Consider the following 15,733-nt stretch of genomic DNA (forward strand, 5'->3'; position numbering starts at 1 on the left):
TCCAAGATGGCCGCAGCACCAGGAGGGGGTGGGGCGGAGGTGAGCAGGGCGGGGTCGACCCTATGCCCTTACTGGGCTGCGTTCACACATTCAAGACACCCATCTTGTGTCTGTCTTGTGTCTGTGTTTAATGGCCGCTCCAATGCATTTCCAATGGAAGCCCATATGGTTTGACCAAACATTTTGTTTGATGGGGGGGGGGGGGGGGGGGGGCAGAACACATCCATAAAAGCTGTGCAGACACAAGGCAAGTGTCTTGAATGCAGCCCAGTAAGGAGATAGGGTCGACCCCGCCCGCCCGCTCACCTCCGCCCCACCCCCTCCTGGTGCTGCGGCCATCTTGGAAACTAAACACAATATATACAATGGGAGAGGGGCGGGGCCGAGAAAGACCCTTACTGGTCAGGGTGAAACATGAACGTGGATGTCAGTCTCTCTCTTTCCCACCGTACTGTAAATGTGAAGATACCGGAACCGTTCTCTCAAGCTAGGGCAGATTTATGTCACAAAAATATTCCTTCAATAATTCTGTACCAAAAAAAAACATTTAAATTTCATTGCGGACCTGCACATTTGAATGGAAATGAATTACACCAACACCAACATGTAAATAAATCTGGAGGGAAAATACTCGCCAAAGTACAGAATTTAAAACGTCACATATTTTATGCCTCTGGGCTATCATCTTAACAGCATTAAAGGAGAATTCCATGCTAGAAGGCTTTCTTACCTTTCTTTGTAGTCGTTACGTCCCCATAAAAGAGGTCCAGGTGTTTTTTGTGTGCAAAAACTCCTTATTGGCTATTTCCCCTACCATAAGCCCTCAATGAATTGAATGGGGCATTGGGGTGTTGTGCTAATTCGCTTTTTTCCATCGTAATAAGTAGTAAAGTGTGCCGCTTGGGATATATTTACATTATGAAGAGAGGATATATACAAAAAAATAATAATTTTGAGCGATGGAAATAAGCGAATTAGCACAACACCCCATAGCCCCATTAAATTCCCATTCAATTCATTGAGGGCTTATGGTAGGGGAAATAGCCAATAAGGAGCTTTTGCACAAAATAACACCTGGACCTCTTTGGTGGGGACGTAACGACTACAAAGAAAGGTAAGAAAGCCTTTTAGTATGGAATTCTCCTTTAATGCATACTGCGTCCATATTTACAAGAGGATAAATCTTTCATGAGATAAGTGGATTGTAGAAACATGCATCGTCTTCCAGGGTTAGGGGTAGAAACACGGTGCATCGTCTTCCAGGGTTAGGGGTAGAAACACGGTGCATCGTCTTCCAGGGTTAGGGTTAGAAACACGGTGCATCGTCTTCCAGGGTTAGGGTTAGAAACACGGTGCATCGTCTTCCAGGGTTAGGGGTAGAAACACGGTGCATCGTCGTCCAGGGTTAGGGGTAGAAACACGGTGCATCGTCTTCCAGGGTTAGGGGTAGAAACACGGTGCATCGTCTTCCAGGGTTAGGGGTAGAAACACGGTGCATCGTCTTCCAGGGTTAGGGGTAGAAACACGGTGCATCGTCTTCCAGGGTTAGGGGTAGAAACACGGTGCATCGTCTTCCAGGGTTAGGGTTAGAAACACGGTGCATCGTCTTCCAGGGTTAGGGGTAGAAACACGGTGCATCGTCTTCCAGGGTTAGGGGTAGAAACACGGTGCATCGTCTTCCAGGGTTAGGGGTAGAAACACGGTGCATCGTCTTCCAGGGTTAGGGTTAGAAACACGGTGCATCGTCTTCCAGGGTTAGGGGTAGAAACACGGTGCATCGTCTTCCAGTCCAGCTGTGAACTATAAGGCGTTGGTCAAATTACATATTCTATAGTCGTCGGTGTAGGATAGCTCCATCTTGATCAAGAATCCAATGCCAGAGAAGCAATTTGTGGAATGAGTCATCTTTACGCATGCAGAGACTGCAACATTTCCGTGGAGCATTTATGAAGCTTGTCGCCACGGACGATCTCCATGTCAAGTGGAGAATGTTTTAAGGCGTATAACGGAGCCTCATCAGTCAGTGTTCGTGAGCAACGACTTTAAGATGCAACGGGTCCGGTGTGGGGGGAGGAGGGCAAAGGGCTCTCATGTCCTACAGCAGAGCAGTTTGTGAAAGACAATCCGGAACTCTGTGTTGAAGGCGGTGTAGATGATGGGGTTGACGGCACTGTTGACGTAGCCCAGCCACGTGACCACGGAGATCAGGGTGGGGCCGATGGTGCAGGTCTCACACAGAACCTTGGTGACGTGGACCACGAAGAACGGGGTCCAGCAGGCCAGGAACACACCTGCAGGGAGACGGGAGATAACATTTAGCACGGGCCTAGTGACCATTAAACAGATCTAGGCCTGACCTCAAAATTTTAAAAAAATCTTCTAAATCCTCCAGTTTTCTGAAATAAATATTTTCACGATTTTTCAGAAGATAGCAGACCTACAAGCTCGTAGCGCGCCACTCGGTGGCACGCTATGAGCTTGTAGATCTGCTATTTTTCAATAGCTAAATTATAACATAATGTTTAAAACACCAAAAGGGGTTCCCGCCCAAAATGGGTTAAACAGATCGGGATCATGTGCAATTAGGGGTGTAACGATACATATTAACAGCGATACGATACGTATCACGATACATGGTTGACGATACGATACATGGTTGATGATACGATACATGGTTGATGATACGATACATGGTTGATGATACGATACATGGTTGATGATACGATACATGGTTGACTATACGATACATGGTTGACGATACGATACATGGTTGATGATACGATACATGGTTGAAGATACGATACATGGTTGACGATACGATACATGGTTGACTATACGATACATGGTTGACGATACGATACATGGTTGATGATACGATACATGGTTGACGATACGATACATGGTTGACGATACGATACATGGTTGACGATACGATACATGGTTGAAGATACGATACATGGTTGACGATACGATACATGGTTGACGATACGATACATGGTTGACGATACGATACATGGTTGACGATACGATACATGGTTGATGATACGATACATGGTTGACGATACGATACATGGTTGATGATACGATACATGGTTGAAGATACGATACATGGACCATATCGGTTCATTATGGCCAGTGCTTAATTTCTAAATTCTTAGGTGCCGGAGCTCGGGTGCGTGCACGTGCGCATGCACGCACAATATATACCGTTTTCTTTTGCCTTTTTTTAGCACAACCAACGGCCAGCCCACCCATCAGAACACAATAGGCATATAGACGTTTTTATATGTCTTTAAATGTTCTGATGAATTGAAAATGGAGGACCCTGAAGTAACAAGTATTTTTCTTTTTCTGGTTTTATACTCGTAGCAGTCAGATTCTGTATTGACCTGTGTAGGCTACTTTCGTTTTGAACTGTGCCCATTCGACAAACGGAATAACATTTCCAATCAGTCAATCAATAACATTTGCAGCAGCAGTTTACACAGGGGTCCGCCGGCTCACAACACACAACTACAGTAGGCATTTGCACTTCAGTTGGCACAGCGGCTCAACGTTATATTACATACTGTATAAAATACAGTATAACAAGTTAGGGTGGCCCATCTTCAGAACAGTACGCAATACTAAATACCTGCATGCACGTTGTTGTTGTCCTCCAGTATGTGCAAGTGTAGTTTGGAGCGTTGCTCTCAACAGGGCACATGCAAACACGTAGCCTAGTGCTTTACACACATGCACTACACTACTGCATGTAGCCTAGTGCTTTACACACATGCAGTACACTACTGCATGTAGCCTAGTGCTTTACACACATGCACTACACTACTGCATGTAGCCTAGTGCTTTACACACATGCAGTACACTACTGCATGTAGCCTAGTGCTTTACACACATGCACTACACTACTGCATGTAGCCTAGTGCTTTACACACATGCACTACACTACTGCATGTAGCCTAGTGCTTTACACACATGCACTACACTACTGCATGTAGCCTAGTGCTTTACACACATGCACTACACTACTGCATGTAGCCTAGTGCTTTACACACATGCACTACACTACTGCATGTAGCCTAGTGCTTTACACACATGCACTACACTACTGCATGTAGCCTAGTGCTTTACACACATGCACTACACTACTGCATGTAGCCTAGTGCTTTACACACATGCACTACACTACTGCATGTAGCCTAGTGCTTTACACACATGCACTACACTACTGCATGTAGCCTAGTGCTTTACACACATGCACTACACTACTGCATGTAGCCTAGTGCTTTACACACATGCACTACACTACTGCATGTAGCCTAGTGCTTTACACACATGCACTACACTACTGCATGTAGCCTAGTGCTTTACACACATGCTGTACACTACTGCATGTAGCCTAGTGCTTTACACACATGCACTACACTACTGCACGTAGCCTAGTGCTTTACACACATGCACTACACTACTGCATGTAGCCTAGTGCTTTACACACATGCACTACACTACTGCATGTAGCCTAGTGCTTTACACACATGCACTACACTACTGCATGCACTAAGTACTACTAAAGAGCAGCCAAATAGCTGGAAGTGGTTTAGCTATTTTGTTTGTTGTGTAGTATGCATGCGCACACACGCACACACGCACACACACACACACACACACACACACACACACACACGTACGCACGCACGCACGCACGCACGCACGCACGCACGCATGCACGTAAGCATGCACACTCTCACTCTCTCTCTCTCTCTCTCTCTCTCTCTCTCACACACACAAACACAAACACACACACACACGCACGTACGCATGCACACTCTCACTCTCTCTCTCTCTGACACACACACACACGCACACACACACACACACACACACATGCACGCACGTACGCATGCACAATCTCACTCTCTCTCTCTCTCTCACACACACGCACGCACGCACGCACGCACGCACGCACGCACGCATGCACGCACACACACACACACACACACACACACAGTGCCGAGTATATTAGAGTCAACATTAAACGTTCTCCTTCCCTGCCGACATGACTATTAGTATGCATACTGTAGAAGTGAGCCTTTCCATATCTTCTCATTGTCATGACCGCTTAAAGATTCAGATATCAACAATATGTATAATAATATTCCTACAAAGTGCCTGCAGTGGGTGTTTTAAAATGTAAATCACTAGAATTTCGCCGCCCTTCGGGCGGCGAATCCTAGTTCCGTTGGCAGCGCAATGGGAAGAAGGAAATAGCGGGATTTGACAGACTCCACTCCAGTATTGTGCCCTTGACATGTAGTAACGGATGGGTATTATTATTATTTGTTGTATTTTCACATCAAAGGAAATTAATGTAAATGAAAATAAGCAGACATGAAACTGCTGTTTACTGTGTTTGTTTGCTTACAATAAATTACTGTTTTTGGAAACCAAAAGCTGTTGAGAATGGAGCAGAACATACTGTAGTATATTTTTTTGGGGACCTTGACTGCATTATAGTAGGGCTACAATATGTTGGATTGCGGATTGCAGTGACCCCACATTGTTTGTTCGGGAACAATATTTGTAGTTCCAATGAGGGCTACATGAGCCGAAGGGAGAGAAACACTTCGCCTCTCTCCAGTCCGTGCATATGGTGCTGGTACGGATCGCATCGCTGACTGACATAAACACACCGTTACAATTCAGAGGCACTTCAATAAGAAAACTCAACTAATAACGCTTGTGTGTGTTAATCTGGCCGATGCTGACGTTAGTATATAATGTTTAGATTGTTTTCCTGGCTGAATAACAACGGATCGCATCGCTGACTGACATAAACACTCCAATTCAGAGGCACCCCGCACGCACACACACACACACACACAGAATCCATGCGCCTCGGTGCGTCGCAGTTGTCATGTTTCCATGAATTAAACGGGTCGCGCAATTGTCGTGTTTACATTAATGAAACAGGTGGTGCAATTGTCGTGTTTGCATGAATTAAACGGTGTATTTATGTAATCGCGCCGCTGTCCAGCCAAGTCCGAATCAGTGTGTGTGTGTTAGTGTGGGACTGTGTGTGTTGTGGAAGACGGGGAACAATGTTGCCAGGGTCGTGAATTGTAAGCGAGTTGTGTGTGTAAGTAGCGTGGTGAAAGGCTTTGTTTCTGGGTCTGTTTGCTTGTTTCTGGGCCTGTTTTCATAGACCTGGCAACAGTGGCCCGTGTGTGTGTGTGTGTGAGTGTGTAGTGTTGTGTTCGTGTTCTTCTAATGTGTGTGTGTGTGTGTAGCGTGTAACTTCCGGTGTTGCAGAAACCTAAAAGCTCTCGTGGGTCACGTGGTTGGCTTTGAGCAAATGGGAGAGGGGATGTAGTGTTGCCAGGTCCGCGTATTGTAAGCGAGTGGTAGTGTGTGTAAGTAGCGTGTTAATGGCATTGTTTCTGTGCTTGTTTTCATATACGTGGCAACAAATTAGGCGGGGGTGTCGGTGCTTGTGGCGTGTTTGTGTTTATTATTGATATTGATATTGTTTGTGAGTCTGGACGGGAGCCGGCTTTAGTGGCAGTGCGATGACAATTTTTACGCGGGTGGTGTTGACTTTGGCCGTGCTGCGCGACATGAGGAGATAGCCATGGGTCGACGCGGAGGGTAAGTCTGTGACGTGTTAGTGTGTTTAGTGGGTTATTGCAGTGTGTGTTGCAGTGTGTCAGACACTCTTGGAGTGACGTAGTAGCTGGTGCCTTTTGTTCCTGTCCTGGGAACAGCGTTTTGGGCACACCTTTTCAATTGTATAATAGATTTCATATCTGACCTCGAGTACAATGAGACAATGTTATGGTATTTTCTTATTGGCTGCTGGACTGATACAGATTTCTACAAGCTCACCATTTGACGGTTTGAGGTCACACGATCTCATTGGCTGACACTGACAGCCACCCCAGAGCATTATCCTGACCTTAATGGTACAGTCACATATTATGACAATTATGAAAATTGCCCAACATATGCAAGTTAGCATCCGGCAGTTTCTACATGCTGGGTGGGGACCCATACTAAACATTAACATCAGTTTATACATGCTGGGTGGGGACCCATACTAAACATTAACATCAGTTTATACATGCTGGGTGGGGACCCATACTAAACATTAACATCAGTTTATACATGCTGGGTGGGGACCCATACTAAACATTAACATCAGTTTATACATGCTGGGTGGGGACCCATACTAAACATTAACATCAGTTTATACATGCTGGGTGGGGACCCATACTAAACATTAACATCAGTTTATACATGCTGGGTGGGGACCCATACTAAACATTAACATCAGTTTATACATGCTGGGTGGGGACCCATACTAAACATTAACATCAGTTTATACATGCTGGGTGGGGACCCATACTAAACATTAACATCAGTTTATACATGCTGGGTGGGGACCCTTACTAAACAATAACATCAGTTTATACATGCTGGGTGGGGACCCATACTAAACATTAACATCAGTTTATACATGCTGGGTGGGGACCCATACTAAACATTAACATCAGTTTATACATGCTGGGTGGGGACCCTTACTAAACATTAACATCAGTTTATACATGCTGGGTGGGGACCCTTACTAAACATTAACATCAGTTTATACATGCTGGGTGAGGACCCATACTAAACATTAACATCAGTTTATACATGCTGGGTGGGGACCCATACTAAACATTAACATCAGTTTATACATGCTGGGTGGGGACCCTTACTAAACATTAACATCAGTTTATACATGCTGGGTGAGGACCCATACTAAACATTAACATCAGTTTATACATGCTGGGTGGGGACCCATACTAAACATTAACATCAGTTTATACATGCTGGGTGGGGACCCTTACTAAACATTAACATCAGTTTATACATGCTGGGTGGGGACCCTTACTCAGCATTCTGGCAAGTAGGAGGTTTTAGACCATTGATGTGGAGACTTCATCATTCTAATCAATAATGGGAAAAACAACTATCTCCAAAGTTAGAGTTAGGTCGTCTGACCGACAGTTTTGAGGTCCAATGGAATGTAGGTGGTTTAGACTTTTTAATACTTTTCATTAGTTCAATATTTGTAAAACACACACGTAATGTAAAGGGTGTTCAATATAGCACTGGTTTATTAAAATAAAGTAGAAACATTTAGATAGCTGCTTTCTGTTCGACAATAATATCTAGACTCTAGAGCAGGGTTCCCCAATACATTTTCCTCGAGGGCCATATTTTGACTAGGGTACCAGGCTGGGGGCCGAGTCCGCACGCGTGAGGTCGAGGTCTTGCCCTGAAAATGAATTTTCAGGGCAGGACCCCATTTGAAAAGGATGCCCAGTTTGACATGCATAGGCTACTGACCCCCATTTAATGCCATTTATATCTGGGACCCCCAGATATAAATGGTCCGCGGGCCGCAAGGGGGCGACTAGTGACTAGAGAATCTGAGCAACCTCAGTGAGCAACGTTGAGAGAGATACTTAACCCGGAAGAGTGTTCACTAGTTACAAGAACAACCGGGAGGACTATAGTTACTAGTGAACAACTAGTTACTACAAGATTCCTTTACGGGATCTCCTCACTGGTCAACAAAAACACCTTGAAGACCCTAACAGGATCCCTCGTACAAGGTTTCTTCGACTATGAATGCACCTCCTGGTACCACAGCACCTCAAAGGCCCTTAAAACAAGGCTCCAGACTTCAAAAACAAACTGGTCAGGCTCCTACTTGGTGTCACACGGCTGCAATTTTAAACTCGCCCCCGTAAAATCGGCCCCCTCATGTTTCTTTTCCCTTTTTACCTCCTTTATGATGAATTCCTGTTCTGTTCTTTGGCTATATAGAAGTGTCTATTTGTACGTCTCTAAATGTTTTGATGAATTGAACAAGGTGGACCCTCTTGTAAACAAGTGTAATGCTTTATGGTCTCGTCCACTCACAGTTAACAGTCTTTGTATTGAGTTGTGCTTGAAATGTACTGTAATTCTGCAAACTGTTAATAAATACTTCAATCAAACTTCTGAACACTCACCCACAACCACCGGGAGGACCTTCATGGCTTTCCGTTCTCTTCCACTCACTCGACTGCTCTTGCTGTTCCTCCGCCCCCTCTGTCTGCCTCCTCGGTTGGTCTTGGCCTGCACGCCGTTCTCTCGGCCCCTCCCCCCCGCCGCCTCCTTCTCGCCCGCGTCCGCGTCCGATACGCTGTCCATCTGCGTGGTCATGGGGTCGCTCTCCGCCGTGACCCTGAGCTCGTCCTCTGTCCCGGGGGTGGACCCCGCGGGGGTCAACGTGGTGGTGGCGGTGGACGGAGAGGTCATGGGGCTCAGCCCCTCCGCGGGCACCATGAGGTCCGTAGGAGGCGTGGCCTTCTGGGCGATGCACAGGGCGGAGCCGAGACGGAGGGAGAGGGTGGTGCGGCGGTTACGGCCGCCACCGGCTGCTCCTCCTCGCGCCACCTATAGGACGAGGGCATTAAATTCATTTTTACTAGTTCACTAGTTGCCTAGTTTACTAGTCGACTAGTTGTTTAAAACCCATTTTGACCTGAGATCAGATTCTAAAAATGTCTTCTACATCCTGACAGTTTTCTGAAAAAGCTATGTTTCTATGTCAGTCGTTCTATAAAATCGTTCAAATCAGACCTACAATGAGCTTGTAGGTCTGCTATTTTTGAAAAATCGTGAAAATGTGGCACAAATCTTGTGCTGGTCCCTGGAACAACATATTTTCAGATGGGGGTCGGTGGCCAATTACATATCATTTTTGTGGTCCTTGACATGAAATATTGAACACCACTGATACAGAAACATGAGGTATTTCAGAAAACTGTCAGAATTTAGAAGACATTTTTTTAAATTTCGACATCAGACCTAAATGGGTTAATTTGCGACGTCAGTCCAAAATGGGTCTTAAAGCCCTACCTGTGAGGAGCGGCTCCGTCCCGTGCTCCAGCGCCTCAGGCCTCTGAACATCCAGTAGTAGAGGAGCAGCATGACGGGACACGGGACGAAGAAGGAGCACACGGAGGAGTACACCACGAAGTGGTCGTTCTCCAGCTTACAGACGCTGGGGTCGCGGCCGGGCACCCGGTTCAGGCCGAACACCACGGGGCTGGCCACGCCCAGCGACAGGACCCAAGTGGCGGCGATGAGGGCCAGCTGGCGCACGCTGAACTGGTTCCTGTTGTACTTCAGAGGGACCACCACCGCTATGTACCTGGAGGAGGAAGGTACCCATTAGTACCTCAGAGGGACCACCACCGCAGTGTACCTGGAGGAGGAAGGTACCCATTAGTACCTCAGAGGGACCACCACCGCTATGTACCTGGAGGAGGAATGTACCCATTAGTACCTCAGAGGGACCACCACCGCTATGTACCTGGAGGAGGAAGGTACCCATTAGTACCTCAGAGGGACCACCACCGCTATGTACCTGGAGGGAATGTACCCATTAGTACCTCAGAGGGACCACCACCGCTATGTACCTGAAGGGAATGTACCCATTAGTACCTCAGAGGGACCACCACCACTATGTACCTGGAGGAGGAAGGTACCCATTAGTACCTCAGAGGGACCACCACCGCTATGTACCTGGAGGAGGAAGGTACCCATTAGTACCTCAGAGGGACCACCACCGCAGTGTACCTGGAGGAGGAAGGTACCCATTAGTACCTCAGAGGGACCACCACCGCTATGTACCTGGAGGAGGAAGGTACCCATTAGTACGACAGAGGGACCACCACCGCTATGTACCTGGAGGAGGAAGGTACCCATTAGTACCTCAGAGGGACCACCACCGCTATGTACCTGGAGGAGGAAGGTACCCATTAGTACCTCAGAGGGACCACCACCGCAGTGTACCTGGAGGAGGAAGGTACCCATTAGTACCTCAGAGGGACCACCACCGCAGTGTACCTGGAGGAGGAATGTACCCATTAGTACCTCAGAGGGACCACCACCGCTATGTACCTGGAGGAGGAAGGTACCCATTAGTACTTCAGAGGGACCACCACCGCAGTGTACCTGGAGGAGGAATGTACCCATTAGTACCTCAGAGGGACCACCACCGCAGTGTACCTGGAGGAGGAATGTACCCATTAGTACCTCAGAGGGACCACCACCACTATGTACCTGGAGGAGGAATGTACCCATTAGTACGACAGAGGGACCACCACCGCTATGTACCTGGAGGAGGAAGGTACCCATTAGTACCTCAGAGGGACCACCACCGCAGTGTACCTGGAGGAGGAATGTACCCATTAGTACCTCAGAGGGACCACCACCGCAGTGTACCTGGAGGAGGAATGTACCCATTAGTACGACAGAGGGACCACCACCGCTATGTACCTGGAGGAGGAAGGTACCCATTAGTACCTCAGAGGGACCACCACCGCTATGTACCTGGAGGAGGAATGTACCCATTAGTACGACAGAGGGACCACCACCGCTATGTACCTGGAGGAGGAATGTACCCATTAGTACGACAGAGGGACCACCACCGCTATGTACCTGGAGGAGGAAGGTACCCATTAGTACCTCAGAGGGACCACCACCGCAGTGTACCTGGAGGAGGAAGGTACCCATTAGTACCTCAGAGGGACCACCACCGCTATGTACCTGGAGGGAATGTACCCATTAGTACGACAGAGGGACCACCACCGCTATGTACCTGGAGGAGGAAGGTACCCATTAGTACCTCAGAGGGACCACCACCGCTATGTACCTGGAGGAGGAAGGTACCCATTAGTACCTCAGAGGGACCACCACCGCAGTGTACCTGGAGGAGGAATGTACCCATTAGTACCTCAGAGGGACCACCATCGCAGTGTACCTGGAGGAGGAGGGTACCCATTAGTACCTCAGAGGGACCACCACCACTATGTACCTGGAGGAGGAATGTACCCATTAGTACGACAGAGGGACCACCATCGCAGTGTACCTGGAGGGAATGTACCCATTAGTACCTCAGAGGGACCACCACCGCAGTGTACCTGGAGGAGGAAGGTACCCATTAGTACCTCAGAGGGACCACCACCACAGTGTACCTGGAGGAGGAATGTACCCATTAGTACCTCAGAGGGACCACCACCGCAGTGTACCTGGAGGAGGAATGTACCCATTAGTACCTCAGAGGGACCACCACTGCAGTGTACCTGGAGGGAATGTACCAATTAGTACGACAGAGGGACCACCACCACTATGTACCTGGAGGAGGAAGGTACCCATTAGTACCTCAGAGGGACCACCACCGCAGTGTACCTGGAGGAGGAAGGTACCCATTAGTTGCGAACGCCAGTGAGCCTTTGATATGAGACCCAGCAGAACATGTCTGTCTGTGTGTGTGTCACGCTGTAACACCACCAACCGCCCGCCACCAGAGGGCGCAGCTGTATCACACACAAAAACACACACGCACCCCGGACCCCTGTGAGAGTACGTACCTGTCGACGCTGATGGCACACAGGTTGAGGATGGAGGCTGTGCACAGCATGACGTCCATGGTCATCAGGGCATCACAGAGGTTGCTGCTCAAGGTCCAGATGCCTCCCAGGAACTGGAAAATACACAAAGTTAAGCACGGTCCAGAGGCCTCCCAGGAACTGGAAAATACACAAAGTTAAGCACGGTCCAGAGGCCTCCCAGGAACTGGAAAATACACAAAGTTAAGCACGGTCCAGATGCCTCCCAGGAACTGGAAAATACACAAAGTTAAGCACGGTCCAGGGGCCTCCCAGGAACTGGAAAATACACAAAGTTAAGCACGGTCCAGAGGCCTCCCAGGAACTGGACGGAACATACACACAGTTAAACACCTACAACAAAAGTGTTTCTCTTTTAAAACGAGACTCTATATTTACTGAATGATTTTACCACACTATACTGCACATGTACACAATTACATGCACACACACACACACAGACACAGACACAGACACGCACGCACTAGGGGTGTAACGATATAGTAACGAAACGAAGTATCGAAAAATCGATTTTAATTTCAAGAATCGAAGTATATCGAAATAAAAAACAGAACAATTTGACTATGTATCGTATGGTATCGTTTTGCAATGGAAATAATCGGAATCAATCAATCTTTATTTCAGACTACATGGTCCATAACGATCAATCTTTATTTCAGACTACATGGTCCATAACATAGACTACATGGTCCATAACATAGACTACATGGTCCATAACGATCAATCAATCTTTATTTCAGACTACATGGTCCATAACATAGACTACATGGTCCATAACATAGACTACATGGTCCATAACATAGACTACATGGTCCATAACATAGACTACATGGTCCATAACATAGACTACATGGTCCATAACGATCAATCAATCTTTATTTCAGACTACATGGTCCATAACAGACTACATGGTCCATAACATAGACTACATGGTCCATAACATAGACTACATGGTCCATAACATAGACTACATGGTCCATAACATAGACTACATGGTCCATAACATAGACTACATGGTCCATAACATAGACTACATGGTCCATAACATAGACTACATGGTCCATAACAATCAGACTACATGGTCCATAACATAGACTACATGGTCCATAACATAGACTACATGGTCCATAACAATCAGACTACATGGTCCATAACATAGACTACATGGTCCATAACATAGACTACATGGTCCATAACATAGACTACATGGTCCATAACATAGACTACATGGTCCATAACATAGACTACATGGTCCATAACAATCAGACTACATGGTCCATAACATAGACTACATGGTCCATAACATAGACTACATGGTCCATAACAATCAGACTACATGGTCCATAACATAGACTACATGGTCCATAACATAGACTACATGGTCCATAACATAGACTACATGGTCCATAACAATCAACAGAAATTAAAAACCATGCAGCAACAAAAACACAAAGATCTTAAGATACAGCCTGTCTTAAAATTGTAAGATTGTATCAATACTACATGTTTGTGGTATTTAGCAATTTTTAGAAGAAAAATGAAAAAGAGGGGTTTAATTACTTAGTTTAAAATAGTGTCAATGTATTTTAAATAGTTACTGTATCGATTTCAAATCATTGACTCGTATCGTATCGCCATAATGAACCGATATCCATCGTCCATGTATCGTATCGTCACCATGTATCGTTATTATAGGGATGCCGATGAGACATTTTGGCCGATATCGATATCCGATATAATTAATTGCTGTTATGGCCGATAACCGATGTTACCGACGTCGATATGATCTCATTCTGTATTGATTTTTTTTTTTAATTTTGTCCATTCTGAAAAATCCATGTAACAGCGTATCTGCACTGCAGGCTTAGGCAAGTCAGATTTAACTTTAATACCTTTTGTGAGCTTGTAGATCTGTTCAAACTGTTACTTTAGGCTTGTTTATCTGTAAAGACGGACCGATTAATCGGACCGATTAATCGTGACTAATCGAACCGATGCCGATTAATCTAAAAACAACTAAAATTGGCCGATACCGAAGTGGCCGATTAATCTCCCGTCACTAAGTATCACATCGCTGTTAAAATGTATCGTTACACCCCACGCACGCACGCACGCACGCACGCACGCACGCAGTGTTGTTTTTGGCAGCACATTTTGATTTTAGTTTTAGTCATAGTCTCTCTCTCACATTAAAGTCACCTGGAATGTCTTTGTGTTAGTCTAGTTTTAGTCGACTAAATGTCATAAGATTTTAGTCCAGTAAATCTACAGTTGATTTAGTCGACTAAAAGGTATTTTGGTGGGCCTTGATGTTGTCGTAATGACTGATTTAACCAAGTGTAAAATTACTCATACTGGATCTCTTGTCCACTAGTGCCTTCCTAACATTTTAGTCTAGTTTTTATTTGTTGACGAAATCGTCAGTATGTTAGTTTTAGTCGTCATAGCTTAGTTTCCATTTAGTTTTCGTCAGTGAAAAAAGGTAGTCGACGAACATTTTTCGTCTTAGTTTTAGTTGACGAAAACAACACTGCACACACACACGCACACGCACACACACACACACACACACACACACACACACACACACACACACACACACACACACACACACACACAGCGTCTCCTTGCCTCAGAGTACACGTAGAGCGGCAGCACCAGCACCGCCAGCAGCAGGTCGGCCACGGCCAGGCTGATGATGAAGTAGTTGGTGGCCGTCTTCAGCGAGCGCTCCGTGAGCACGCTCAGACACACCAGGACGTTCCCCAGGATGATGACGAGGATCAGAGGCACGCCCAGGATCAGCGCCGGGTAGTTGTAGTCCCTCGGCGGCAGCGGCACGTCGGGAGGAACGGCGCCAGACGTCACATTGTCCATGATGGAGACGGAGGCCCCGAGATGTACTCAGGAACTACAGTTAACATCTGGCAGGTCAGACACAGACGTGGCATTTTATTTAAGCCCAATTTATTATGGTATGAATTAACACTCGGTGTGTGTGTGCGTGTAGATACAGTATATCGTGTGTTCCGTGACAGTGTTACCTTGTTGACCTGCGGTCCCGAGGCTGGTCCAACTCACTGGGTGCGTCAGCCGCAGCTGGAGGGCAGCGTGTGCGTGTAGCGGCCAAACGGCGTGCAGTCACTGAGCGCCCAGACGGTCATGGTCAGCTGGAAGGCAGCGTGTGCGTGTAGCGGCCAACGGCGTGCGGTCACTGAGCGCCC

General features: G+C 46.7%; 1 protein-coding gene across 1 annotated transcript; it reads right to left on the reverse strand.

Moving 5' to 3' along the window:
* Positions 1-2,088: 2,088 nt before the first annotated feature.
* Positions 2,089-15,386, reverse strand: drd4-rs (dopamine receptor D4 related sequence; the record flags this gene model as incomplete). The annotated part of the gene is made up of 5 exons (XM_079530657.1): positions 2,089-2,291; positions 9,060-9,486; positions 9,952-10,246; positions 12,471-12,583; positions 15,141-15,386. The coding sequence occupies 5 exons, from the start codon at positions 15,384-15,386 to the stop codon at positions 2,089-2,091; spliced, it is 1,284 nt and encodes a 427-aa protein (XP_079386783.1).
* Between the last annotated feature and the right edge of the window lie 347 nt (positions 15,387-15,733).

Source organism: Electrona antarctica, assembly GCF_951216825.1.
Source record: "Electrona antarctica genome assembly, contig: scaffold_47, whole genome shotgun sequence".
NCBI classification, from domain to species: Eukaryota; Metazoa; Chordata; class Actinopteri; order Myctophiformes; family Myctophidae; genus Electrona; species Electrona antarctica.